The sequence below is a fragment of the Erinaceus europaeus genome, chromosome 13 (assembly GCF_950295315.1).
Source record: "Erinaceus europaeus chromosome 13, mEriEur2.1, whole genome shotgun sequence".
NCBI classification, from domain to species: Eukaryota; Metazoa; Chordata; class Mammalia; order Eulipotyphla; family Erinaceidae; genus Erinaceus; species Erinaceus europaeus.
In genome coordinates this window covers 2,268,743-2,294,003 of record NC_080174.1, presented here as the reverse complement: position 1 = coordinate 2,294,003, position 25,261 = coordinate 2,268,743, and the positions used below count along the sequence as shown (strand labels likewise).

Below are 25,261 nucleotides of genomic sequence, written 5' to 3'. Positions count from 1 at the left end.
GCAGGTGGGGCTCGGAACGTCCTTTTTCGCCCGGCACGACGGAGAACCCGGGTGGGAGTGGAGTTACACACCGCCTTTGTACTGATCACAAGGAAAGATGGGGCCGGCCGGGGTCTCTTCCCACTTTCCCTCCATGAGAGGTGAGAGCAGACTCTGAAGCTGCCCGTGGCCAGCGTGCGTGTGGGGCCCCGGGGCCAAGGTGCTGCCTGCGAGCGAGCGCCGCAGCCTGGCGGTCGGCTACCTACCTACTTACCTACCTACCGGCAGGTGTCCGACCCCAAGCCCCCGACTGTCCCCTCCCCGCTGCCGGCCGTCGGGCCGGTGCGCCTGTGGGGTGGCCGGCAGCACTTGCGTCTAGTTGTGTCCTCTCATGGATGGGACCCGATTCAGCCCTAGGTTCTAGAACTTTTACCGTACACGGGACACCGTTTACAGAAGCAAGCCACTACTGACAAAAGCAAATGTTCACCCATAAGATTTTTTTAATTATCCAGGAGAGCCGTTTCACAGAAAAAGGGAACCACCTCATTATTTGTGATGTAAGAGTGAAACTCAAAAGCTCCAGAATCTGTGAATAGAGGCCGATTTACCGACGTTGTAGCCAATACAAGCTTGATGAGATTTAACATCTCTTTTTTAACCCTCTTCCCCGAGATTCAATGAAACTCAGACCGACCGGCAGTTAAGAACTGCATGACGTGTGGTCCAGTGGGTCAAGTGCTGGACTCTCAAGCGCGAGGCCCAGAGTCTGATCTCTGGCCTTCTGACTCATTACCTCATAAACAAGTCAGTCTTTGAAAACAAGAGAGAAAATAGCGGTATGCGACTCTTTAAAGCTGTTTTGTCTTAACTTCTCGCATATGTATTCTTTTGGGGGAGAGAGAGAGAGAGACAGAGAGACAAGTCCATATGGGTCTTTGCCAGGGCTCACACCTGCTTGTTGTGACACAGGCCTCCCCACTGCCTCCCTCCGCTGCCACCATTCTCCCCCTGCCCCCCCCCCCCAAGAAAAAAAAAAAACAACCTGTGCTGAGCTCCCCTGATGTGAAGACAAGTAAACGACTCAAACACGAATGTGGAGACGGGAGATGCCATCAGACTCTCCCATTTATGACAGGACCACATGGTCACTATGAAGAAGCAGCAGAAACAGCAACAGAGTCAGACTGGCTCCCCAGGGCGAGTCCTTGCCCTGGTCTCTCTGCTGCTCATGCTGCGGGCAGACAGTGATTACTCAGGGGCAGGAGAGGAAAGGTGTGCGATTAGTAATGCAGACTCAAGTCTAGAACCGCCGCTATGCTACTCTGTGCCCCTCCCTCCCCACTGGTGCCCGGCCTGCCGGCCAAAGCCATTTTAACAGCAGTGAGGGCGTCAGCTGACAAACAGGGAAACAGGCACGCTGTTATCTGTGGCCACGCTCTCCAGGGTTAGTCCAGTAATTCAAGACTTTACATTCTTTGTCTTTATTTGTTTATTGTAATTAAACATGTAAAGGTTAATAAACAGACATAGTCCAGAGTTAGTAGGTTGGCATTATAACATTTATTAAAATAATGCTATGGGTTAATAGAAACAGCAAAGAACCCAAGAATTAAAATGCAAGCTACGTAAAATCCCAACTAAAACCCAAAAGTGTCTAATGTATTCATTCATTACCTAACTAAAAGCCCAAGAAAGACAAGACACCCAATATAATAAAGTTCTGCAAAACAATTGGCGATATTCAGTTATCAAAATCGTGGATTTCTGCAGTTTGTATCCTTTTCTCAATCAAGAAAAAAATTCTTTTTGAATGTTATATAACATACATATAAAACAAGATAGAAAAATACATTATAAACTGTAACAATGGCTGTAAATACATTATCTTACATGTTTCTCATAGGCAATAGGTTGGTTATGGTACATACAGAGCATGAAACGACTAAGATAATAAAGAACAGACAAAAATACATGTCAGCTGTACGGTAGTGACCTACAAGCGACACTCCCATCTACCCACACTAAAAAAGTACATAATACTGTCAGAAAAAAAAGTCTTAAAAACTACATATTTTAATAAGAAATAAATTCAATAAAGAATGATAATACTGAGAACCAAGGCATCCAGAGATTTCAAAAGTCATGCTTTTTTTTTTCAGTTGATCCAAAATTTTGTCAACTAAGTTTGCAAAAGTTTTTCCAGAGCCAACATCACTCACAACTTGCCGTTTATTTCATACACTTCCTTTCTTCCCCATGAAAGACCTTTGATACACATCTAAGATGTCCAGGTATGACATAGTTGAGATGAAAGCTGGCTCAAACACTGGCGTCACTTTCAAACTACTAACTATCACCTCAAGTGTCTGAGTGTCGCGATTTTATTCAAACAACCAAACAAAATAAAAAGTCAAGATGGCATAGCGTAGAATGCAAATCAATCCAAACACGGTGTGTGGGGCAGAGAGACACAGCAGTGTCGCACAACACCGAGGCCAGCTGAGTGCGGAGCAGGGTGTCTATTGCATAGTAAGAACTGAACAGGTTCTCCAGGTGAGACAGGTAGGGCGGTCACCACCCACGGAGGTGCCCGCTGAGCTCGGCAGAGGCGGGGGGGGGGGGGGCGGGGGGGGGTGCGGGCATGAGTTGATGTGCTGGGAGCCACGGCCCTCAAGACTTGCTATTTGCCACATCTGAGCAGCTAAGGACTATGTACTGAAGGTCACCATGCTGGCTCTGCGCCAAAGTGCTTCCATTACGAAACCAGCTGAACTCCGTGAGAAAAAGGAAGCTTGGGTGCATAGGCATCAAATAGTGTTTCTCTGCACAACGATGGGACCGCTCCACACTCTCTGAATGTGAAAAGCTGGCAGGGGGGGTGCGGTGGGGAACAGCTCAGGTAGTGAAGACCAAAGAGATGGGTGGCCCACACTACAGGGAACGGTGGAAACAAGGCTGGTTACATTTGGATCATTTAAAACTAATGTCTTTCAGAATGAAAATCACAAAGATTACAACTTTGTTGGTTAAGAATATACTATTATTTCCAATTAATAAGAAAAAGACCCATAGCAAATCCCCCCTCCCACAAAAAAAAAAGGAAAGAGATAGATAGAGAGAGAGAGAGAGAAAGAGAGAGAGAGAGAGAGAGGGGGAAAGGGAGAGAGGGAATTCTAATTTTGACTGTAAACTGAGGTTCAGAGCACACATAATCTTTATCTCAGAACACTCTGGGTTAACATTTAATATTGCAGTAACCAAAAGCACTCCATTATGATTTTAAAAGAATGATGCTTTAAAATGTGTCAGGCATTAGAAAAATTATCAAATTTTTTTTTCACAGTATCAGATTTGGCAAATTTGCATCAAGGTAACGTGGCCAAAATCATATATTCAGACCATCAACTTGCCCCCGTGCCCACCCCTCCTCTCTCACACACTGGGCTCTCTGAGGGAGGGGCTTATCTTATGAGACACTGGACTAAGTGACCATGAAGGGAAAATAAGGCACTTTCTCTTCTTTAGACTTATTCCAATACTTAAAAAATAAAAAGAAAGACAAAAAAGGCTCTTTTGGTCTTTTGTTTCTTGACAACCACCAGAAAAAATCATTTAATGAAATAAAGGGTTTCTTTGTTCTTTTTCTTTTTTATAACACTTGAAAGTATAAAATGCTACATTTCCAAAAATATATATATTTTTCTGCACCAGCACCCTTGTATAGTAAAATTATCTACTTTTTGTTCATTTGTTTCAATGCACTACACTTTTATCTACAAGTTCATTACATGTATACAGCAAATAGGCAAGCATGGCTTTTACATCCTTAATGATTTTTTTTCTATACAGGGAGGACTAAAAAAAATATTTGAACAGTTTGCCCAGTAACGTGACACATAATGCATGTACCTTGTTCTCGTGGTTTTTTGTTTGTTTGTTTGTTTCTGTTTTCTTGTAAGGAGGTGTAAAATAAAGGTTCAGTCATTTTCACTCAGAGAGTATCTCTTGTTAAAATATAGTGCTGCAGTTTTGCGCTTTGCGTCATGTTTCAGAATTCCTGGTTGGGTCTCCCCTCTCATGGCACACGTCTGAGACTTCAGATTTTGGCAGGCAATATACAGATACCAAAGGCTGTGCCCAAATCTGCCTCTGAGGGCACTGTAGTGACCACGGAGCAGACGGCATCTGGACGACGTCTGAGACCGCCCGCCGCCCCCCAGTGACACCCCCGACTGAAGGTTCATGCATGATGTCTCACCACACGGTAGGTACATTCAGGGCTGCGGCTGTGGCGCGGCGGAGGGCCGCCCACTCCCCTGGTCAAGGGAGACCTTCTTACCGTCTGCTCGGGGTGGGCGCTTAGAAAGGTGACCAGTGCTGAGGGTGGGTCGGGCCTTATTGCTTTACTACTAGTCAGTGCGGGGGCTAGAACCACTTTCACCCAAACAGGAAAGAAAAACAGAACAAAAGCTGAGTCGGAGGACAACCATTTCTTTGTCTTTTTGTTTGGTTAGATGGTAAGACGAACGGACATGTGCCTCAGCTCGCTGCGCTGGCGACAGACAAGCAAAGGCGATTACCGGTTAACTGATCAGCAGGCAGGCATGGTCAGGTCGTCATTGGGTGAAGAGTTCAGAGGTCAGAAGGTCATAGGTTAGTTGCCGGTGGCGGCTGGGTGGTTAGAAACAAAACAAAACAAAAAAAAAAAAAAAAGAAAAGAAAAGATAGAGAAGAGATTAGTTTCAGCTAGTGACGGCTTAATGACAACATGAAAAACTAATCACAACTAATAAAAAAGCATGTTTAATTCTGACAAACTGATTGACACCATCTACAGAATACAATAAAAATCATGACAGATTCATATCATGATTTGAACAAATGAAGGAGAGCCCACTCCCACAAAAAAAAAAAAAAAAAGGTTAACAAGAAAAAATGGAAATAAAATACAGCTAAGGACTAACAGTTAGTAGCAGTCAATGAGGGAGGCTGGAGAGCGACGACAGTGAAGAGGCCCGTCCAGAGAGCCTCACAGTCAGTGCCGGGCCAGTGTCTGACTGCTCGCTCTTAAGCATTAGTACTCTCTGAGGTGCGAGCGTTCAAGCAACACTAGTGATGATGGATGGGATTATTAATAACTGATGATTAACAGAAATGGGTCTAAAGAAATTGGACTTTCAATGAGTAATTTGCTTCAACATAAACTCTGGGCCAAACAAGGTTTCTTTTATTCAATAAATGTTTATTGCTTTTTCAATTCCTCTATTTACAGACAACATGGAACTTCTTGGCCTGGTGACACAGAGCAGTTCAACTGAAGACTAGCAGTGCTGACAACGTGGGGAGGCAGGCAGGCCAGGCCTTCTGCCCAGCCAACACTTTCCAGTTGAAGGTCCTATTTTACACATATAGAACACTTATAAAATGCGCTTGCATGTAAACACTGTAAAGTCCTGCCATTTAAAATTCTATACTCAAAAAAGCTCTAGGCACATCAAAAAATAGAAGAGATTTCTAACTGATACCAATAAGGCATATTAAAACTACCAACAGCTTTCTTTATTCAATTTCAAAGCTAATACTCTGCAAATAACAATAAAATCTGACATTTCATATACATTCCTGCTTTATATTTTTATATTTTAAAAGAAGCCACCTGTAAATACTATTTTCTTTTTGCAAAACAACAAACAGAACAAAAAAACTTGAAAAATTACAGTAAAACATAAAGTAGTTCTCAAGTGGAACAGTCGTCACTCCCAAGGTCCTGGGCTGCTCCTCCCTAAGTCACCCGGCCACGTTCTGCTTCCCCAACTTGGTCCACTCAACAGCAGTATGGTTTAAGACTCATTCAACAGCTGGTCATCCCCTACTCTGAGGCTGGATAGTCTCAGCTCTGTTGCCGCTGTGACTAAGGCAGGAGCCATGACTCAGTGCAAACACCGTGGCGCTGCTCCAGTCACAGGCCAAGGTGTCCCGCTCAGACTCCAGGCGCTGCAGCGGGCTGGCGGGCTCAGCCTCTACAGTCTATCCTCTGGGGGAGTTTGTCGGCACTAGGAATAACACTGTCATCGCCAATGTGACCAAATCGTCCCTGAATTTCTTAAAAATCACTGAAATTTTACTGAAGATAAAAACTGATGCTCCAAAATCAAAGAAAATAAATATTCAACATGATGAAGTCAAGTCCCTTTCACAGGAACTCCAGAAACATAGATATCTTAAAGCACTTTGACATTATTGAGCTTTTGGATTAAAATGGTAGTGATTTCATCTGTGAGTAATGCAAGTGATGGGGCAGGTAGAGAACCCTACACTATCTCTGTGTGGGGAGGGCTGCGCCTACCTCAGCACCCTCGCCCACCCCTTGCCCAGTCCTGGCGTGCCACACACACGGGGCACATCACAGAGTCAGCTGGTCTTCCAGAGGCTTCAAATTCAGTTCTGAGATCCGTGTAGGGGTGGGGAGTGGGGGTCTAGCCAGGAACTAGGGGTGGGCCGGCCGTGCTCAGCACTCCATGCTGATACACAGCAGCTCAGTCACAAGGCAGAGGGCTGGGTCTCCTTTCACTACGTGAGTGCTCATAATAATCTGTCCCTCCAAAAAGATTAAAATACTGTAACAGAAACCTCAGAAATAGAGACAGCAGTAGTATCACAACATAATTTAAGTGAAGGACTGCAGGCATCGCCCTCAGGCCCAGTGATAGGACAGCAGTTCACAAATACTGTCCTTTTTTTTTTAAAAGTAGCATTTCGGTTTGCTGACATTGTAGTTTGAATAAAAAATTAATTAAAACACATTTAACTACAAAAGAACCATGTGTGGAATGTGCAGTCATTTCCAAACACAACAAAATCTTCCTGCTATTTTCAACTCTCTCAAGGAGCTGGAGTACTGACTAGGCCACTAACTCCGGGGTTACAACAAAATGATGAGAAGCCTCCGAGGAGCCCAGAGCAAAGGGTTAGCAGGAAGAAAGCTACTCACAGCTACTGACATGACTAGGTGGGAAAATCTTCCGTCATTTAGGAATTGTCGGGTCTCTTTAAAGTGACTTTTCAAACACTTCCTGGCGTTTTCTGATGTCAAGAAGTATGGTCTATATGCCACACAGAGTTCTCTTGGTAAATATCCACTGGGTATGGGCCCTGCTTACTTTGTTCATGGAATAATCATTCCTTTCTAGAAATGGCAAAAGAACAGCATGTGCAATTAGCTCAAAGTCTTCAAGACTCTTTCATCAAGTGTGATGCTCAAATAAATACCTTCAGCTGCCTTTGGAATGTGATTTATTCACCCGTGCTCAGTTTTTATCTACAGTATCCAAGATAATCATGGGGTGGGGGGGGGTGGGGGGCAGGAGGTGCTTCATGTGGTCACTGAAGAGGGGAATTGGAGGGAAAACCATAGTTTTTTCCCCATTAACCACAGAGATTCTGATAACTTATTAGTATGAAGTAAATACGCCAGGGCAGAACTTGGAGAAAAAGAACTGTTCTGCCTTGCTTCAGGCTTCTTCCTACCTTGTGATGGGAAACCTGGCCGACTCAATGCCAATAAACCGAAATGATCACTCCTCAATAAACATAAATAATTTAAAAAAGGGCCTGAGGGCATATACAGGGTACAGATTACAAGTGTTGGAAAGGAGAGAAAGTGAAGACTTACTTTCCAGTCACAGGTTAGTCAAAAGTTATCTAGATACCTGGATTCACGTCACCACAGAGTCTCAAGAGAAGGTTTACCTTCAGATAATAACACTTCAGTAGCAAATGACAAAAGTAATAAGAATAAAATTTTTTTAAAAAAAGTCAAAGGATCCTTTCTGGCAAAAGAATATAAATGGGCCAATTTTCTGGTGGCTACCATGCACAACTGGGGGCTGAGCAAGGGCCAGCCTGTGTGCCTGAGGTGCCCAGCCTGGTCCCTGGGGCCGCCCACAGAGCAAGTGGTACGCTGGCTTCCCTCTCTGTCTCGTGTGACACCCACTCACAGGGAATAAGTACATCTTTTGAAAACACTGAGAAATCCAATTGTAAAGTCATCTTCACAGTCCTCACTCTGTTGGCTTCAGCTAAGAATGTGACATGGATATCCTTGTGTTTCTACAGTGGCTCAAATAGCTCCTTAAAAAAAAAAAAAAAAAAAAAAAAAAGGAAACTAAATCTTCAGTTTTCTCTACAAAACACAGCAGGCATATTTTCCTTTCCACCACTCATGAAAGGACCATCCACTCAGTTCATTTTGCAAAACCAACCCCAAAACTTCAGAACAATTAAAAGGCAAATTTTAGCAACAAAATATTGCTGAAAAAGAATTAGGGCAACATCAAAATTTAATAGCTCCCCAAATGGACTAGATTATGTTTTAGTAGGAATAAATCAGAGTATATACTAATACAAGTCTTAATAAGTTAAAGTGTAAAGGGAGCGAGAAGGAGGAGGAGGAGGAGAAAAACCCAAACCCACCCAAACCCCAACCCTTCATTTGTCAATGGTCACACACCCATCGCTGGTGCTGAGACAAGCAGAGACACTTCTCCCCAGCAGGTGTGCTGGTGCAGACCCGGGGACACCCGAAAGGCGTTTCTCAGAGACAAGAACTGCGGAGCTAAACTAACCTCGGTCTGCGGTCACAACCCTTTGGTAAGGATGGACGCGCATATCGTGCCTTCGGACTTTGGTGGCCACCGCACCTAGTTAGACCGCAATCACCAAGACAGAGTTAGAAAACATTCACAAGGGGAGAAATGCAACATAACCATCATTGATTAACAGCAGGCTTATCAAAATGGATTTCAAATGTTCATTTACTACAAAGGTTTCATTGCAAGAAACATGTTAAGGCACAGTAGTTCTAAAAGCGGCCGTAGTGAGCTGCGGATATGTCTGGTCATACTGCCTTCATCTCAGACACCTCGGCCTTAACCAGCACGACCCGTCCGTTCACCGTGAACTCGGCTCGCTTCCGCAGCATGTCAGCTTTACTAGTCACGTATATTCACTGAAGTGCCTATCCCGTAGTGGGACTACTTAGACAGCGCCGTGTTTAATACTGACGATTATTTGCTGACCTCAAGATCACCTCCAGAGTTTATCACTTAAAAAGGTTTGAAAGCACTTCTTAAAGCCTACGGGTTGTGGTTTTCCACGAGGCAATCGGTATGAACTGCGATGAATTAGGTGATTAGTAAAGCAGACAGCAGAGTACACTTAGCAGTCAGGGTGCTACTACACACTCCAGCGCCCATCACCATTACTGTGCAGGACAGGCTAGACCCAACCAATTCACACCATCTTGTTTTTTGACTTTCTATCAGTGTGCAAAAAAGTGCAAGTAAGTCACTGACTGCTAGGCTAAGCCCCCCACCCCTGGAGGCTGCTGAGACTAAGCATTTGTTAGATTCAGATCTGATGAGGGTTCAGTTAAGATGGCTCTTGAGTTCTTAGCCTTTCGTTGGGAAAGCCATACCTAAAGATAAAAGGAAGGGAATTAAAAATTAGTCATCAATGAAGATCTGATGCTGATACCAACCTCCTCACTACCACCAACACACATGTCTGTCTTTGTTTTGAAGGGCACAGCTTATTTGGAAATAGTAGGACGTGATATGCATAGCATGCATGTTATCTGTGTGCAAATCTACTATGACTTGGCGGTTTGAAACCGTTTCCTCTGTTCTTCACTGCTTAGGAGGCCAGGCAAGAGCTAAAATGAACCAAGATGGAATTCTGCCATTTAGTATTCATAATTCATTTTGTGAATGCCAATTGGAGATCATCTATTTTGCTTTTAATCTCGCCCCTCCAATAGTTATCAAATTTTCTCAATACAATAGAAAGAAGTGCCTGCGCTGCTTTCCAGTGGTAAGCCAATTCCACACAGCGCCTAAGCAGTAAACTGGTCCATCGCCCCCTTTTCACCTTAGAGCAACTTCAGGAGGCACTCAGTGAGGCCAGCGCTCCCTGCAGGAAGCAAGACTCCCCTAACAGACGCCGTGCGCACAGCGGAGAGGAACTCTGGGGCGGGGCAGGCAGGGGCCACAGCGTTAACAGAAAGGAAAACGTACACAGGTTACAGGTTACAGGTTATTTGCAACAGAAACAAGCCTCTCCTGAGCAGGCTATGCCCTCAGTCGGCCCTGGGAGGCTTTGCACACCCACCTAGAGAGGAACGGAGGCGTGTACAAGAAGTGGCATTTGCTTAGGCGACACAAGGCATCAGAGTGCATGCACACACAGATAACATACAGAGTGTTGTGGCGTTCTGTCACTCAACAATGAATTTTCAAGTTTAAATCTTAGTGTCCGGGTTCATTAAAGACTTTCAAATGTTTTGAAATCAGTATTAATACCGGAAAAACAAGAAAAAAACCAAAGGTCCAAGTCCCATGCATGCATGCAGCACCGAGGTCATGCACAATTCAAGAAAAAAGTATTCGGATTCTGTCTGGGAAAACAAAGGGCAGCAGGGACAGTGTGTTCCATTGACTGTGGCGTCCCAACAGCTGCTGCATTCCAGTCCTTCCTCCAGCAAGTCAGTGGGCTGAAATATCAGGCATGACTGGCATTTCAATCCACTCTATAAAGAAAAGGCATCAGTAACGTCTCTGCCGGGCACAGCATGTTCTGCTCATGTAAAACCAGTGTTCACAGCATCACCTTTACTTATGTACTTTTCTGCCTGCACTCGGGCTCTAATAGTGACTCAGGATTCACCTCTCAGTTCCTTAACAGACTAGTGAGGTCAAGAGCACCTCTCAGGCTTAATAGTGACTAGGCCTTCGGGAAGGAAAAAATGAAGAAACTTTAAGAATACCACTTTTCCCTGGTCCCTTGCAGCCTTTAAGTGAATACAAATATTCAGAATGTCCACAACAATGGCAGTGTTTTACAAAGCCTCAAAGTACCTTCACATAGAGTCACACTTCAGTGCTGATGTGAGTGAATCTCTGAGGTGAAGGGACTCTCGCTCTGGGGTGCCGCTGATGGACGGCCGGCTGGAGCAGGCATTCAGTGATACCGAGCGGCAAACGCGTAGCTCTCACCTACTCAGAGTGAAAGTGGGCCTGACCTGTCCACGCAACTCCAACGAATTTAAGGTCCAGTTACTTACAGGGGACTCGTGACAAGAGGCTGAAATCAGACAGATCTCGCCAGGCCTCCTATACTGGGAGCAAACGTGTCTGGCCTTTCTACAGTGGCTCTGGCCACCTCAGGGCTGGGGCGGCAGGAGTTAAGAGCAGGTGCCGGCAGGCGCAAAGGGACGGCGACTTACCTAATACGCCGCTAGGCTCAATGGGGTACTCAAGGATAGACGTGGCTGGTGCCAGTGTGTAGGGATACTCGTAGGGCGTGTAGATTAAACCAGCTTCGGGCCCTGGAGGAACTATTGCAGCGGTCGGGTGAGGAGTTCCGTTTGGCATGACCGCGGTCTGTATTTGTCTGATCAAAGGCATTATGGTAGGACCAGCTGGCGTAGGGGTACGCAGGGCAGCTGGTGGGAGGACGGGCGCAGGCCCGGTGATAATCCGAGGAGCAGCCTGGGCTGTCGCTGCAAGAGAAAAGGCAAGGGCTGCTACAGTCAGCAAGGAGATTCAGGAGAGACAGCAGCGTGAGCAGAGGAGTCAGCAAGGAGATTCAGTAGAGACAGTGGTTTGAACAGAGGAGTCAGCAAGGAGATTCAGGAGAGACAGTGGTTTGAACAGAGGAGTCAGCAAGGAGATTCAGGAGAGATAGCGGTGTGAACAGAGGAGTCAGCAAGGAGATTCAGGAGAGATAGCGGTGTGAACAGAGGAGTCAGCAAGGAGATTCAGCGGTGTGAACAGAGGAGTCAGCAAGGAGATTCAGGAGAGATAGCGGTGTGAACAGAGGAGTCAGCAAGGAGATTCAGGAGAGTGGAGAGACAGCGGTGTGAACAGAGGAGCCAGCAAGGAGATTCAGGAGAGATAGCGGTGTGAGCAGAGGAGTCAGCAAGGAGATTCAGGAGAGATAGCGGTGTGAGCAGAGGAGTCAGCAAGGAGATTCAGCGGTGTGAGCAGAGGAGTCAGCAAGGAGATTCAGCGGTGTGAACAGAGGAGCCAGCAAGGAGATTCAGGAGAGTGGAGAGACAGTGGTGTGAACAGAGGAGCCAGCAAGGAGATTCAGGAGAGTGGAGAGACAGCGGTGTGAACACAGGCGTCAGCAAGGAGATTCAGGAGAGTGGAGAGACAGCGGTGTGAACACAGGCGTCAGCAAGGAGATTCAGGAGAGCAGAGAGAGACAGCGGTGTGAACAGAGGGTGGGAGGGAGGGAAGGAGAAAGAGGAGAAAGCAGGAAAGAAGAAAAATGAAAGGAAACCATTAGTGCGTGCACAGACCACACCAAAATGCCAAAGCACACCCATCCAATGCACATGGCCCCTCCACCCAACGGGACACATCAGAGAGACGCTGAGCACAGGCTACAGCCGGCTCATCCGTGCTGGTCTCACCAGACTAAAGGTGAATGCCCAGCACGAGCAAAATTCTGGCACCAGTGCCGTTAAAGACATTCTGCACTGGAGTCCGCAGAAACACGGTCTGGGCGTATTAAGAGAAGTCTCAGTGTCCAATCAGAGAAAGTACCTTCCACTGTATTCAGAAGTCAGCCTCCGCCCCTTCCTACATAAACATCTCCTGCACCTGGGGCCAGTTCCTCCCACAGGAAGAGGAGTTCCTCTCCCAACACAGGACACTATAGGAGCCCTCATCCCCGCGGGCAGGCGGGCAGCTGGAGGCCACCGATTGGGAAGTGGCACCTAAAGAGCCTGCCAGGTGACTGCTGTTGACTTCTTTCAAAAGCAGTCACTGGGGTGACATGATAGCTACACGAGGGTATAAACCTGTGACTGCTCCAACCCAAACAGCCACCCTCTCAGCTGGTGAAGGCATGCACACACCCACAGGCAGGGGGACAGCCCAGGGGAGCGCGGGGCTGCTCTGTGAGGGGCGGCGCCGCAGGGGAGCAGGGGAGCCGGCTGGCAGACAGACCCGGCAAGAAACCACTGCTTGCAAATGCAACCAAACTTGCTTCATTTTTTTCTTGAGAGTATTTTATGATTTGCATAAATGAAACAAGTTGGAAAGACTAAAATCTGTAGTTTAATTTCTTGAAACTCTTGGAATAAGAACTTGAAATCTGATTAAGAAACTGAACATGCAGCCAAAGAGGGCATATGCCCTCAGTTCAGGAAAGGGGGTCTTGGCTTTGCTGAGTGAGCGTGCAGCACACGGCCGGGGTGGGGTGGGGGGCTGCCACGTCCTTACGTGATTTGATGTTGGCGTCTCTGTAGGTACCATTGAGAATTGCAAGCTCCATCAGCTGCATCTTCTTCAGGCTGTCCTCTCCCTCTGCCTGCAGATGGACGAGGGAGAGGGAGAGGGAGAGGGAGAGGGAGAGGGAGAGGGAGAGGGAGAGGGAGAGAGAGAAAGGGGTGCTTAGACCACTGTCACGCCTTCTGCCTCCCCGCCACATCTGGCCACAAGTCTGCACATGGGTGTCCTGGGAGCCCGGGAGGGCTGGCCTGCAGGTACACAGGGCACGCTCGAAGCCGAGAGCCGTGTCTACTTGAAAGTCTGCAGTGGAGACTACACTGCTTATTGAAGTTCCCCAAAACATCCCTTTTCAATGGGCTGGATGCAAGGGCTAAGTAAGACCAAATGTGTCTGGGGTCCAGTGCCTACCATCTTGTTGAAGATCCCCAAGTGTGTGTGTTAGAAAGAAAAAAAAAAAAGACCCTGGGGTTTGAAACTGGCATTCAAGGAGTGAACTGCATGCTTAATTCTCCAAAAAGGAGCTTTGAATGAGGCCGTAACCGCCAGGTGAATCTGTTCTCTAAGCACACGCGCACTCCCCGTTCCCCTAGGCCACAGCTCTATGCTCTCTGTGGCACAGGTACGGACTCCGAGGCAAACTTCTCAAGAGGACTGAGGCATGGTGCACCGTGCAGACCACGAGGCGCAGGCCGGCAGAAGGGCCCAAGACACTGACGCTTCTGCCCAGAGCCTGCCGGGCACTGGGGGGGACGGGGACTGGCTGGCACGGCACCCGCCGCGCTCCCACCGCATTCTCGTTTAAGGCTGTCGCTCTGTCCAGTGACTGAGTTGCCACCACAGTGGCGACACCGTGACCTTCCCTCTTCCATCTGAAGCACAGTGGCCAGGCTAGTCACCCAAACCCAACTTTCCTCTCCAGCTCTCCTCACTTTCTCCTGGCCAAAGCCTTTCCTGGCTTTCTGTCCATCCACCTGCCCATCTGTCCCTCCTTAAGAAAGCATCTTTGTTGCCTCTAGGACCACCAGTCGCTAGATGTCTACAGTGTTTCTGCCCCTGGCAACCATTCACCCCCTACCCCATTTTCATTCCTTTTTGATAGAGACACGGAGAAACTCAGAGGGAAGGGGAGAGACACCTGTAGCCCTGTTTCCTGGCGGGGACCAGGGCTTGAACCTTGGTCTTTGTGCACAGTAATGTATGCCCTCTACTGCTTGTCCTCCCCTGGTTTCTTGCTACGTGAAAGTATAAAGCACCCAGGGCACCCAAGGCCTGGCCCCAGATGCCAGTCTTCAGTTGAACTCCTTCTGGCTCCACACTGCTTCAGGCTTCATATGTTCTAAGTGCAGCTGGGCCACTGCCATGCCCACCTCCTCCCTCCCTCCGGTTCCTCTGAGTCTCCGCAGGCCTCACCTCCACACCCCTCCGCGCAGGGACCTTCCGGCCGGCTCTTGACCTCAGCCTGCGCACCCCGCTGGAGTAGAACAGAGCAGAGTCTGTCTGTTTAATTTGATTTTATTTTACATTTTATTTATTTCCTTTTGTTGCCCTTGTTGTTTTATTGTTGCAGTTATTATTGTTGTTGTTACTGCTGTCATTGGATAGGAGAGACAGAAATGGAGAGAGGAGGGGAAGACAGAGGGGGAGAGAAACACAGACACCTGCAGACCTGCTTCGCCGCCTGTGAAGTGACTCCCCTGCAGTTATGGGGAGCCGGGGGCTCAAACCGGGATCCTTACGCCGGTCCCTGCGCTTTGCGCCACGTGCACTTAACCTGCTGCGCTACCGCTGCCCAACTCCCTAAGCGTCTGCCTTTTATCTACTCGGCCTATCTTGCTGCCTCCTGCTTCTGCTGACTGTTGTGAGAAGCATTGAATTCCGAATCCCATGTGTCTAATCCTACAGCACAAGAAAGCAGCTGATGCAGGTCCACCTTGTGACGCTCAGGCCGGGGACCCGCTTCAGCTGCCCCCACCCGCAGGCCTGACGGCACAAGGAAAGGACAGATGAAGCAGGACCAGACAGACACACAGACAGTCCTCCCGTGAGACTTGTGAGCACCAGAAGTGCCGAGTGGGTTTCCACTAAGCCACAGAGAGAGAATGGAAAGGGCGGTGCCAGCAAGACTACGGTGTCACTGTCAACGTGGCACGAGCCACGGGGCAGCAGCAGCGGCAAGTGAAGAAGGTGGTGTGCCAAGTCCCTATGCCACGTCGCCTATGAGCTTGGACAGAGGCAAATGGGAGAATTCAAGTGCAGATCTTTTCCGACAGAACAGGGCCCGTGAAGGATGAAAACAAGTGAGCCCTTTATTGTAAGGGAGGCTCATGTGAAATCCATTAGGAGAAAACTCCTTAAACTAATCCTAAAAACCAAGCAGTATGAACACAGGGGTCACAGAATAACTTGAGCACAGGACCTGCGCAAGGATCCTGGTGTGAGGCCCCAGTCCCCACCTGCGGGGGACACTTCACAAGCAGTAAAGCAGGTCTGCAGGTGTCTGTCCTTCTCTCCCTCCCTCCCAACCTTCCCCCCCTGGCTGTCTGTCTCTATGCAATAAAATGGGGAAAAAGCCGCCAGGAGCAGCGGACCATAGTGCCAGCGTGGAGCCCCAGCAACAACCCTGGGGGAGGGGAGCAAAGAAAAGAAAGCAAAAGTCAAGTACAGAGTGCGTGTGTGTGAAGGAGAAGGCACACGCACCAGGGCACGAGGACCGCCACTGAGGAGTGTGCGCGTGGCGAGTTGCAGGCAGGCCAGCCGGCCGTCTGTAAAGCTCTTCCGCTCCTCTGTGAGCAGACACTTGGTGACCGGAGAGCAATGGAGACCAGTCCCCGGACACCACAGACCTGGGCCGAGGGTCTACACAGCACAGGAGGGCAGGCGGCTTGGTGGCAGCCTGATTTCTCTACTGCTGCACGGAGTGGGGCTCTGCATGTCTGTGAGCCAGTACACCTCTTCTTTCGGAAACTGCCTACTTAGTTCTTCTGCCCACACTGGTTTTCTTTCGTTAAGCTGGACCAGTCCTTAGAGATGTCTGCTATCAACTGCTTGTCGGGTGTGTGCCGTCAAGCATTTTCTCCCACTTCCTGGTCCATCTGGTTCTCCTGTCATTTGCTTTCCCAATGCAGAAGCTCTCCGGTTTGATGTGAAATGCCCACTTTAAAACAGCTCGATCGACTGATTCCCACTTACCTGATGACGCTGGGAGGAAAGCCCTCTCCCAGGGCATTGTCAGAGGCCTCCTCTCTGAGCTGTGCAGAGTCCGAGCCCCACACTAGCTGCATCTAGTGGCCTGCACAGGACACTCACTCTTGTCAGCTGGTTCTGCCAGGTTCTCCAGAGACACAGTCAGGGGCCACAGAGGGGCATGCAACCCAGTGCTACTGCCCAGCCACTCGACTTCGTTCTTTATATTCAGCTTAACAACAATGACAAGTCACTGCAAGCTTTCTTGCAATGAGTCACACTGCCAATCACACTGCGTATTATGATTAGCACAGCTGCACTGTTAGTTCGTACAGAAAAGCTCGGAGCTGAGAGCACTCTGGACAGACGCTACCCATCTGCTGCTAGGGAAACAATGAGGGCCAGAGTGGACACTGCTAAGTTCACACTCACTTCTTCTTATTCCTCTTCCTCTTCCCCTTCTCTCCTTCTTCTGCTTTAAGTGTTTACTTATTGGATAGAGAAATCATTAGGGAAGACGGACTGGAGAGACAGAGACACCTGCAGACCTGCTCCACTGATTGGTGGGGACTTGAACCCATGTTCTTGGACACTGTAGCATATGCCACCAGCCTGCTCCACACTGATTCTTCTCTGGCAGAGATGAAAATCTGAAACCAGAAAGGAGTGATGGCCCAGGACTCTCCTAGGCCACAAGAGGTGTCTGGGAATGGCAGCAAAGAGGCAGACGTCCGCATGAAGGCGGGGGAGGCACAAAGCAGGGCGTGGATATTGTGGTGAGAACCTGGCAAGCCCCAGAGGGCACACAGCAGACTCAACGCCAAGCCAATGAGGGAAAGTTTTTTTTTTTTTCCTTTTTAAATTTAATAAGTAAGCTATGGGGGCTGGGTTGATCCACATGCTACGATGTACAAGGACCTAGGTTCAAACCCCCGGTCACAACCTACATGTAGGAAGCTTCTGGAGTACATTATGATCCACCACCTCCACCCTCCTCACCTCCTAGAGAGTAAAGAGAAAACAGGAAGGAGCACCAGGGCTCTGCCTAGGCCCTGCCATACAGGGTGAAGCAGGGTTGCAGGTGTCTCTCTTCCTTTCTATCCCCTCTACCCCTGTGACTTCTCTCTTTCCCTATCCAATAAATACACCAAAAAAAAAAAAAAAAAAAAAAAAAAAAAAAAACCCAAAAAACAAACAAACAAAAAAAACACTTTAAAAACTGGAAGCAACAAAACCAGGTACCAGAGCCAATCACTTGCCCGGGACGAAATTATCAGCTGTGGGCTCTGCAACAAGCAGAGCCCAATTCAGGACAAGCCAGCCCACAGCGTGGGTGCAAGGACGCCCCAGGCTGCGTGCTGTATGTAAGACAGCCGGGAAAGAGCTGCAGATGACCCTCAGAACACTTGGAAGCCCCACTGCCGGCTTCACTCCTGTCCAGACTCTGACGGCTGACACCACAAGTTCCTGCTAGGGCTCGAACCTGGGCTGTGTGCAGGCAAGGCATGCCTCCTACCTGGAGAGGCCAGGGGTCCCCTTCTCCTTTGCCCTCTCCCCCCCCTTCCCACTACTACTCTGGGGTGACTTTTTTCATATAGAAAGACGAGAGAGGGAGATGGAGAGAGAGAGAGAGGGCCCGCTAGCAGGCCACGCCAGTGACCCGGCCTCCACTGCAGCGCGGGAGGCATCAACAGTGGCCGAGTCTGGGCCCGCTAGCAGGCTGCTGTAGACTCAGTCCGGCTGCTGGTAAGTGGGCACGACACCAGCATGTCAAACACCTGACAGCAGATGGTATGCAAAGGCGACTAAGGCAGCCCAGCCCCTCCGTGGGTAGAAGAGCTCAACAGCGTCCTCTCCAAAGCAACAGTGATGGCAGCAGGTACGTGGCCTTTGTCTGTGAGACGGCTTAAGGATGGCCCGTGCAGAAAGAGAACGGAGGAACAGTGCTGGTGGCGGCATGTGACTACGAGAGTCTCTGGAACCACAGTGCATGTGGGAACTGGTTGCGTCTGTCTCTGTGGAACACAGAAATACTCAAAAGCCAGCGATACCACTTCTAGGTACTCATCCCCAAACTCTGAAAACATTCATTAAAACTCAGATGCACTCCTGGTCTTCACAGTAGCGATGGTCACCAACAGACAAGCTGTGAGCTAGACCAACAAGGGAACACTCCTCAGTCAGACAGAGAAGGGTGAAATCATGCCTTCTGGACACTCGCACTGCTGGTGGGGGTTCACATCTTGTGGAAAACAGCTCAAGATTTCTCAGAATACTAGAAATGAGCCCAGTAATCTCTCCTGGGGATTTACCCAAAGCAATAAAAACACTTGTTAGAAGAGATCTGTGTGAACCCATCTTCACAGCAGCACAGTCTGCAGTAGCCAAAACTTGGAAGCAGCCCAGATATTCAACAACACGAGTGGCTAAAAAATTGTGTTATATATACACAATGGAATGCTACTCAGCTGTTAAAAATGGTGACGTTATTTCCTTTGCCTCATCTTGGCTGGAACTTGGAGATATCATGTGAAGTGAGATAAGCTAGAAAAAGGAGGACAAATACCAAATGATCTCACTTGTAGGTGGAACTTACAACAGGGACAAGGAGGGAGACTGTCAAGTGAAACGTGAACTGCTCCAAGGCAAAGGACTCGGAGACGAAGTGGGAGGGGTCCTGGGGCACGATGCTGACCCAGGACGTGGGCTGTGGAGAGTCTGCACAGGCAGATGGGGCTCTGTGCTTGCATGTTGTTAATGACCGCGCTGTAAACCACTAACCCCCATACAAATGATGGGAGAAAGAAAACACGCCTTTTCTTTTCCACCACGCCTGAACGTAAGTGATCATGCCAAGTGAATTAAGCCAGAAAGCAGAAGACAGGGGATCATGAGGTGGTTTCCCCCGTATGTGGGATACAGATAACCAAATGAACGGCTAACAAAACCATAAAAGGAACTCTCAGACTCTGGAGGGAGAGAGGGTCTATCATGGTAAAATGCACTCTACCTGCTGGTGTGGTGCGGCTGGTACAAGCTCAAGGCTTGAAGCTGCAACACCAAAGTTGAAGCAGCTCTGTAAGCCTGTAATTATCATACGTTTTTACCTCAGAAGCAATAACACAATGAGGCACCTGCTCCCTGTGTGGGTGTGTTCAAGCACCTAGACTCTGGGGGGAGTCACGACGCGGCTGAGGCCATCACAGCACGTGCATCCTGTAGAACAAGTGGACGCAGGCCTTGAGCAGCCAGGAGTCCCTCCAGTGCTCCACCTCGGATCATCATGGCCACACTGCTAGTTGGGGCAACAGCTGCTCTTAGTACAGAAAATACTTGCAAAGAGAAGGCTGGAGGCAGGAGAGCCATACGGATCTGGATAGCTTACCACAGGCTCCTGGTCGAGTGACATGGAGTGACGTGTGCGTGTGAGCTGACATCAGCCCAGTGAGCCAGAGGAGGAGCACAGAAGGGAGATGGTGAGAGGCTGCGTGTGTATGTCACTACTCTAAGCTCTCACACGCTCAGTCTGAAGCACAGCTTAGTGGCTCCCCTGCCTGACATTAACCTTTTACCCGCATAAACAATGCAGCTTCATTTCTTCCCTGATTGGGGATTACTGCTTTTGAGTAAATACCAAGAAGCTGCTTATTTACTCAGCTCATCCCGGATGGCAACTGGAAGGGCTTTCCCAAGACTCGTGGCTGCACAGACACAGATACTCATCCCATACTGACCCAATGATAAAGACTCAGACCCCAGTGAAGGGCTGCCCGGCACTTGTCATCCTGTGCTGATTCTCAAGATGCACACCTTCAACCCTCAGAGTCTCATGCAAGAGAAAGACACACAAAGTCATTTTCTAGCAAAACAAGGAAAATGCTAGACTTCCCTGGAGACGCAAATGGAATTAAAAATATTTATTTATTTATTCCCTTTTGTTGTCCTTGTTGTTTTATTGTTGTAGATATTATTGCTGTTGTTGTTGTCATCGTTGTTGGGATAGGACAGAGAGAAATGGAGAGAGGAGGGGAAGACAGAGGGGAAGAGAAAGACAGACACCTGCAGACCTGCTTCACCGCCTATGTAGCGACTCCCCTGCAGGCGGGGAGCCGGGGGCTCGAACCGGGATCCTCACTCCAGTCCTTGTGCTTTGCGCCACGTGTGCTTAACACACTGCACTACCGCCCGCCTCCCTCAAATGGAATTTGTTCCCGCAACCCTTAAGAACTGTGACCTATCTATATGTGCTGTCAGTGCGCTAACAATCTGCTAGCGCAACAAAACCCTCATCTCCAAGCAGCAAAAGGTTTTACTCAAACACAGCACACTGCCATCCTTGACAAGAGCATCTCTAAGCCAACCGCTATCACAAAGCAAGCTAACTAGTGAATCTGCTGGCATCCTCAGAAATACCACACTCCACAAAGAATCGTAGCACACAACTAGCTGAGGCCACGTCCTTTAAAGGCGTCATCTACAACAATTCATCATCTCTGCAATTTCACTGATTCCTTAAATTTTCCCCCGGAATTTTCCCCTGGAAAAGGCATTAAAGCCTAAGAGAATAAAAATGAGATCACATCAAATAGTTCTTTTAAAAAAATATTTATTCCCTTTTGTTGCCCTTATTGTTTTATTGTTTTTGATGTCATTGTTGTTGGATAGGACAGAGAGAAATGGAGAGAGGAGGGGAAGACAGAGAGGAGGAGAGAAAGACAGACACCTGCAGACCTGCTTCACCACCTGTGAAGCGACTCCCCTGCAGGTGGGGAGCCGGGGGCTCGAACCAGAATCCTTATGCCGGTCCCTGTGCTTTGTGCCACACGTGCTTAACTTGCTGTGCTACCGCTGGACTCCCCAAATAATTCTATAATACTCTATAATATAATAACAGCTCTTTTACTGTTGGCACCTTTGAAGTTAATTTTTTTTTTTTAATTCAGGTATCAGAAACACAGAGGAAAGACAAGCCACAGAATAAACTTTCAAATAAGTTTCTCTACAACAGTCTTGTTATCAGTATGCTCAGTGGCCATTTTACTTATAGATATTCTGACAGTAAGCCATTCGAAACGTTACGAACAATGAAAATCAGCTTAAGAATACAAACAAGCTAAATAAAGCCAGGGGCGTTCGTTCTGGCTCTAACTCAGGGGCTCATTTAAGGTCCTGTGAATGTAGAACAGACACTCGGGGATGCCGACGGAACATGAAACTACTTACTGACCACCAGAAGGGGTGTGTGAGAAGGAGTGAACACAAGAAAACACACCGACAACTCATTCAGCTGTGAGGCTGTGAGGCTGTGTGGCTGTGTGGCTGTGTGGCTGTGTGGCTGTGTGGCTGTGAGGCTGTATGTTTGTGTGGCTGTGAGGCTGTGTGGCTGTGAGGCTGTGTAGCTGTGTGGCTGTGAGGCTGTGTGGCTGTGAGGCTGTGTGGTGGTGCGGTTGTGAGACTGTGTCCTGTGAGGCTGTGAGGCTGTGTGGCTATGCGGCTGTGAGGCTGTGTGGCTGTGAGGCTGTGAGGCTGTGAGGCTGTGTGGCTGTGTCCTGTGAGGCTGTGTGGCTGTGCGGCTGTGCGGCTGTGTGGCTGTGAGGCTGTGTGGCTGTGGGGCTGTGGGGCTGTAAGGCTGTGGGGCTGCTGTGTGGCTGTGTGGCTGTGAGGCTGTGAGGCTGTGTGGCTGTGCGGCTGTGTAACTGTGAGGCTGTGCGGCTGTGTAACTGTGAGGCTGTGCGGCTGTGTGGTTGTGAGACTGTGTTCTGTGAGGCTGTGCAGCTGTGAGGCTGTGTGGCTGTGGAGCTGTGAGGTTGTGGGGCTGTGGAGCTGTGAGGCTGTTGGGCTGTGTGGCTGTGGCTGTGAGGCTGTGAGGCTGTGAGGCTGTGAGGCTGTGTGGCTGTGTGGCTGTGAGGCTGTGTAGCTGTGAGGCTATGTGGCTGTGCGGTTGTGAGACTGTGTCCTGTGAGGCTGTGCGGCTGTGCCACTGTGAGGCTGTGAGGCTATGAGGCTGTGTGGTGGCTGTGAGGCTATGAGACTGTGTGGCTGCGGAGCTGTGTGGCTGTTGTGTGGCTGTGAGGCTGTGGGCTGTGAGGCTGTGAGGCTGTTAGGCTGTGTACTTCTGTGTGGCTGTGAGGCTTTTGGCTGTGTGGCTGTGGGGCTGTGTGGCTGTGGCTGTGAGACTGTGAGGCTGTGCAGCTGTGCGGCTGTGAGGTTGTGTGGCTGCTGTGTGGCTGCTGTGTGGCTGTGTGGCTGTGGAGCTGTGAGGCTGTGTGGGTGTGTGGCTATGAGGCTATGTGGCTGTGCGGTTGTGAGACTGTGTCCTGTGAGGCTGTGTGGCTGTGTGGCTGTGAGGCTGTGAGGCTGTGTGGCTGTGAGGCTGTGAGGCTGTGTGGCTGTGTGGTTGTGAGACTGTGTCCTGTGCGGCTGTGCAGCTGTGAGGCTGTGTGGCTGTGAGTCTGTGAGGCTGTGTGGCTGCGAGGCTGTGTGGCTGTAGGCTGTGAGGCTGTGTGGCTGCTGTGAGGCTATGAGGCTGTGTGGCTGTGGGACTGTGAGACTGTGAGACTGTGAGGCTATGGGGCTGTGTGGCTGTGGGGCTGTGGAGCTGTGAGGGCCGTGTGGCTGTGAGTCTGTGTGTCTGTGTGGCTGTGCGGTTGTGAGACTGTGTCCTGTGAGACTGTGAGGCTGTGAAGCTATGTGTCTGTGAGTCTATGAGGCTGTGTGGCTGTGAGGCTGTGTGGCTGTGTGGCTGTGAGGCTGTGTGGCTGTGAGGCTGTGTGGCTGTGAGGCTGTGAGACTGTCCTGTGAGGCTGTGAGGCTGTGAAGCTATGTGGCTGTGAGCCAGTTTCCTGAGTCTATGAGGCTGTATGGCTGTGAGGTTGTGAGGCTGTGTGGCTGTGTGGCTGTGAGGCTGTGAGGCTGTGTGGCTGTGAGGCTGTGTGGCTGTGAGGCTGTGCGGCTGTGACGCTGTGTGGCTGTGAGACTGTGTCCTGTGAGGCTGTGCGGCTGTGAGGCTGTGTGGCTGCTGTGTGGCTGTGTGGCTATGGGGCTGCTGTGTGGCTCTGAGGCTGTGTGGCTGTGTGGTTGTGAGACTGTCCTGTGAGGCTGTGCGGCTGTGCGGCTGTGTGTCTGTAGGCTGTGAGGCTGTGTGGCTGTGTGGCTGTGAGGCTGTGGGGCTGTGTGTCTGTGTGTCTGTGGGGCTGTGAGGCTGTGTGGCTGTGTGGTTGTGTGGCTGTGAGGCTGTGTGGCTGTGAGGCTGTGAGGCTGCTGTGAGGCTGTGAGGCTGTGGGGCTGCACTAGCTTGTGAGAGGAGCGGGGCAGGCATCAAACACTCAGCCTTCCACCCAGTCCTGTCTCTGTGAGAGAAAGTAAGGACTGGCTCCTTTCAAACCTGTAATTTAGGAGTTTATTCAAACCCGCCAAATTGCTTTAAGTAAACGCCTCTCACATTTGAAAATTCCCATGGCAACTCATTCTGTTTGGCAGACAGGCAGGCCCAAATTCAATCCTTTTATCCTGCAGCTAAACCATCACAATGGTAATTCTGCTCTGACACTCTGAAGAGACTGCTAATTACTGTCCTGGGGTCCCTGGGCAGGTTTCCCATTCAGATGAAAAGGGCTGTGCAGGCAGAAACACTAGCAACCCCTCTCTCCACACTTCACAGCTCCATCAGGAGCCCCCAGAGAGTAGGGTCCTGGCGGGAGGTGCTCTGGGGTCCACACAGACCATCTCACCTGACTCCCCTCTTCCCTCTGCCTCCAGGATAGAGCTCACACCCAGCCATCCCAGAAGGAAGGCCACCTTCTCAGGTCAGGTCTCCGTGAGGTGTGTAGCACGGGACTCCACACCCTACTGCTCGGCCACATTCAGACCACCTTGCCGCCTGCAATATTTTTAAGGTGAATTAAACCCGCCTTTATTTTGGCACTTTCAAAAACATAATCATCATTCAGATGACTGGCAACAGCTTTAAACTGCAAAGTCGTGAGCTAGAAACCTGTCAGAATCTATTGGCTCCATGACTAGGTGCCGTGTATATTAGTGTTTTCATAAAGGGAACATCTATATATCCAAATCTGATTCCGGTTCAAGTTTTGAAGGGCTTATATGTAAACTTACTGGGGAAAAAAAAAGCAAAAAAACCCAAAGGCACGATGACCGCTCATACGCTCATATTCCCTCCCTCGCGAAGACCCTCCTAGATGGGTCTGGGCGCCCTCAGCCCTGAGACAGTGGCTTCACAGGCCTGAAGACTTGCTTCTCACCTGCTCCTGCAGCTCTGTCTGCGCTCCCCAACCCAACCCCCCTCAGTGGGAGAGAGGTGCAGGCTTCTGCCCCGCCTGAGCGTGTCAGCCGGGCGGGCGGGCACTCCACCTCTACTCCACACGCTAGACAAGAGCACAGGCTCTGGGTTCAGCGGGGGCCTTTGCTAGTGACGGGAAACAGCACTAAGCATTCTTTTCAGACTGGCTAGGGGAAGCACTTCCAGAGGCAGGCTGGCTAGCATGGAGGTGCACGCGTGCTCACAGCGGGGCTGACAGCCGCTTACAGATGCTACCCCTGTGGCCACCTGAGAGGAGGAGCCAGTTTCCTGACTGTGCTGTAAACACGCGACAGGTGCAAGATCTGGGCTACCCCATGAGCGCACCTTGCCAGTCGGAGGGAGGGAACTTCCTTCTTTTGCTGTGGGGTGTCCTTGTGACGCACTGAGCTGGGCAGTCCCCAGAGGCGACCTGCCCCATGTGTCCACAAGCTACGGCCATTCTGACGGACCCCGCAGGGTGCTCTGGGCCCCAAAGCAT

The 25,261-nt window shown here is 49.5% G+C and overlaps 1 protein-coding gene across 10 annotated transcripts in view; it reads right to left on the bottom strand.

The window, feature by feature from the left end:
• Window positions 1–462: 462 nt before the first annotated feature.
• The window catches only part of QKI (QKI, KH domain containing RNA binding), a 137,369-nt gene continuing 112,570 nt past the window's right edge, over window positions 463–25,261 (bottom strand). The window contains exons 5-8 of one of the 10 annotated variants that reach the window (XM_060205136.1): window positions 13,272–13,359; window positions 11,264–11,563; window positions 8,607–8,681; window positions 463–4,653 (exon numbers count right to left, since the gene is read on the bottom strand). In XM_060205136.1, coding sequence (XP_060061119.1) covers window positions 4,637–4,653; window positions 8,607–8,681; window positions 11,264–11,563; window positions 13,272–13,359 — 480 coding nt within the window. In that variant the 3' untranslated portion in view covers window positions 463–4,636. The other 9 variants (XM_060205139.1, XR_009553574.1, XM_060205137.1 and 6 more) reach the window with 9 other exon arrangements.